This window comes from Pinus tabuliformis, chromosome Q (genome assembly GCF_031772625.1).
Source record: "Pinus tabuliformis cultivar Carrire ecotype Pingquan chromosome Q, CPIR1, whole genome shotgun sequence".
NCBI classification, from domain to species: Eukaryota; Viridiplantae; Streptophyta; class Pinopsida; order Pinales; family Pinaceae; genus Pinus; species Pinus tabuliformis.
The window spans coordinates 699,653,341-699,656,025 of record NC_142296.1 but is presented as its reverse complement, the minus strand read 5'-3'; the positions used below and the strand labels follow the sequence as shown (position 1 = coordinate 699,656,025).

The 2,685-nt window shown below is 36.1% G+C and overlaps 1 protein-coding gene across 1 annotated transcript; it reads left to right on the top strand.

The window, feature by feature from the left end:
- The first annotated feature begins 225 nt into the window (after positions 1-225).
- LOC149221465 (carbonic anhydrase Nec1-like) lies at positions 226-1,863 on the top strand. The gene is made up of 8 exons (XM_089387386.1): positions 226-304; positions 400-608; positions 700-739; positions 778-844; positions 937-1,039; positions 1,152-1,322; positions 1,416-1,469; positions 1,774-1,863. Exons 1-8 carry the CDS (start codon positions 226-228, stop codon positions 1,861-1,863), a joined length of 813 nt encoding a protein of 270 aa, XP_089243512.1.
- The last annotated feature ends 822 nt before the right edge of the window (positions 1,864-2,685 follow it).

The following is a 2,685-nucleotide window of genomic DNA, read 5'->3' as shown; positions in this document are numbered from 1 at the left end:
TATTAACCTAGTCACTGACAAACGTTGCAGGGAATTCTATTATTTTTAATGTTTTCCTATTGCACGCGAGCACCTTTTCCTACCAAACAAAGAGATAAATAGCGGGCGAGGCGATTGAGTAAGCCATCTTGAGTGAGGTAGACTTCAATGTCTGTAAGTTAGTTCGTTTTCTATATTTAGCCTTCTACTATCCCTCGCATTCTTTGTTTCGTCTTCCTCACAGCGATGGCGCGATGTGTAATATCAGTATTCATTGCATTTGCCCTCGTTCTCTACATCGCCGGCGTTCGAACTCAGGAAGTTGGTAATTCGTCTTGCTCCCTTTTATTCTTTTAAATCTTCGTATAGAAATTTGCAGAGGTTCATCTGAAACTGGATTTTGTTGGCGTGAACGAACAGACGACGAGACTCAGTTCGACTACGGAGACGGTTCGAATGGGCCTGCGCAATGGGGCGAGCACGATGGCTGGTGGGCTTGCGGGAACGGAACAGAGCAGTCTCCCATCGATGTGAAGAGCAACGCCGCACATTCTCCGGAGCTGGGCCCTCTCGGCAGAAATTATAAAATTGCAGATGCGACCCTCGTCAACAGGGGCCACGACATCATGGTGAGAAATGCAACCTTTCTTTGAAGCTTTTGTCATCTACAAAGATTTCATGTTCTATTTGCTCTTTACAACTATAGTTGTGCTACATCAGGTGAACTGGACGGAAGACGCCGGCAGTCTGGAGATAGAGTAGAAAGATGCAGTACAGTGAATCAATGCGATTGGTATACCAAAAACTTTACACTGTATCAATGCCATTGGCACCACCCGGCGGAGCACACCCTTGATGGAGTGCAGTACAATCTCAAAACCCTTTTTTGAATCTTTGCTGTGCTAAATTATGTTTCGCTATTAGGCGTTGCTCAAGGGTTTTGCATTGAAAAACTAGGCATCCGTTGGAAATCCATCTGGTGCACAAAGCGGACGACGGCGAGATTGCCGTGATTGGAATACTTTACAAGAGTGGCGCGCGTGACCCATTCCTGGACAAGGTATATCTGTGAAATCTCATTTTGCTTTGTTACTATTAAGTCTATATATGTGCAGATTAATTATGAAGCGATTATACATATTGTGCTCACTATGTTGGGGTACAACGAACAGTTAACGGATGCAATCCACGATCTTGCCGATAATCCGAACGAAACGGTGGAACTCCTCGGCCCGGTGGATCCATTCGACATAAAATTCGATAGCAGTAAATATTACCGGTACATGGGATCTCTCACTACTCCTGCATGCACGGAAGGAGTCATTTGGACCGTGATTGATGAGGTATTCTCATCGTCCCTCTCGTTATCGCTTAAACACAAATCTACCGCCTCTATGGGTATGGACCATGTGACCTGACACGTTTTCACTCTGCAGATAAAGACCGTCTTAGATGACCAAGTGAGCGCTCTGCAAGCAGCTGTCCACGATGTAAGTGCTGGATAAGGTCTTGCTTGTTATTAATTTACGGAGGAATTCGGTTAACTGAATAATGTTATACTTTTATTATTTGAGTTGCGCTATCTATTTTTAACAAATGCACTATGGATACAAATCAAATAATTTTGAATAAATATATTAGTCTTTATTGATATATTTACTATATTATTATATTTTTGTGATATATTATTTTGAATAAATATTCTATAATCTTTAACTAAAACATACATGATTTTTTTTAAGTAGTTAATTGAAATATAAGATTTATTAATGTTCTATTTATTGTATTTTGCAGGGTTATGGTGAAAATGCAAGACCACTGCAACTCTTAAATGAAAGAAAAGTTAGCATGTACATCGAAGAAGCCCAATGGAGTTCAACTTGAATTTGTTAAACCTTGTAGGGTTTACATTTTACATCAAACATTTTCTAAGATAATTAGTAAGTTGCGATAGATTATAAAACCGTGTAGGGTTTATATTTTACATCAAACATTTTCTATGATTATTGGTAAGTTGTGATAGATTATAGTTGAATGTGACTCGGTTTTAGTAAATAAGTTAGCATGTATAGTGAAGAAGCCCAATGGAGTTCAACTTGAACTTGAATTTGTTAAACTTGGTAGGGTTTATATTTTGCATCAAATATTTTCTAAGATTATTAGTAAGTTGTGATAGATTATAGTTGATATTAAATAAATGTGACTTAGTTTTAGTAAATAAGGTTGAGTAGTTAGATAAAAAGTTATTATGTTTGCATAGTAGGTATATAGATAGAGTTAGGAAATGGATGGAAAAATATTGTATGTGAAGTTTTTATTTTGAGAAATAAATGAATGGGAGCATATTTTTCAGTGAAATGATTTTTATTTTTATATGATTTTTTTTTTACGATTATTAGTAAGTTATGGTAGATTATAGTTGATATTAAATAAATGTGATTGAGTTTTAGTCAATAAGGTTTAGTAGTTAGATAAAGAGTTATTATGTTTTCCTAGTAGGTATATAGATGGAGTTAGGAAATGGGTGGAAAAATATTGTATGTGAAGTTGTTTTTAGAGACAAATGAATGGGAGTATATTTTTAAGTGAAATGTTTTTTATTTTTATATGGTGCTTTTTAAAGATTATTAGTAAGTTATGGTAGATTATAGTTGATATTAAATAAATGTGATTGGTTTTTAGTAAATAAGGTTTAGTAGTTAGATA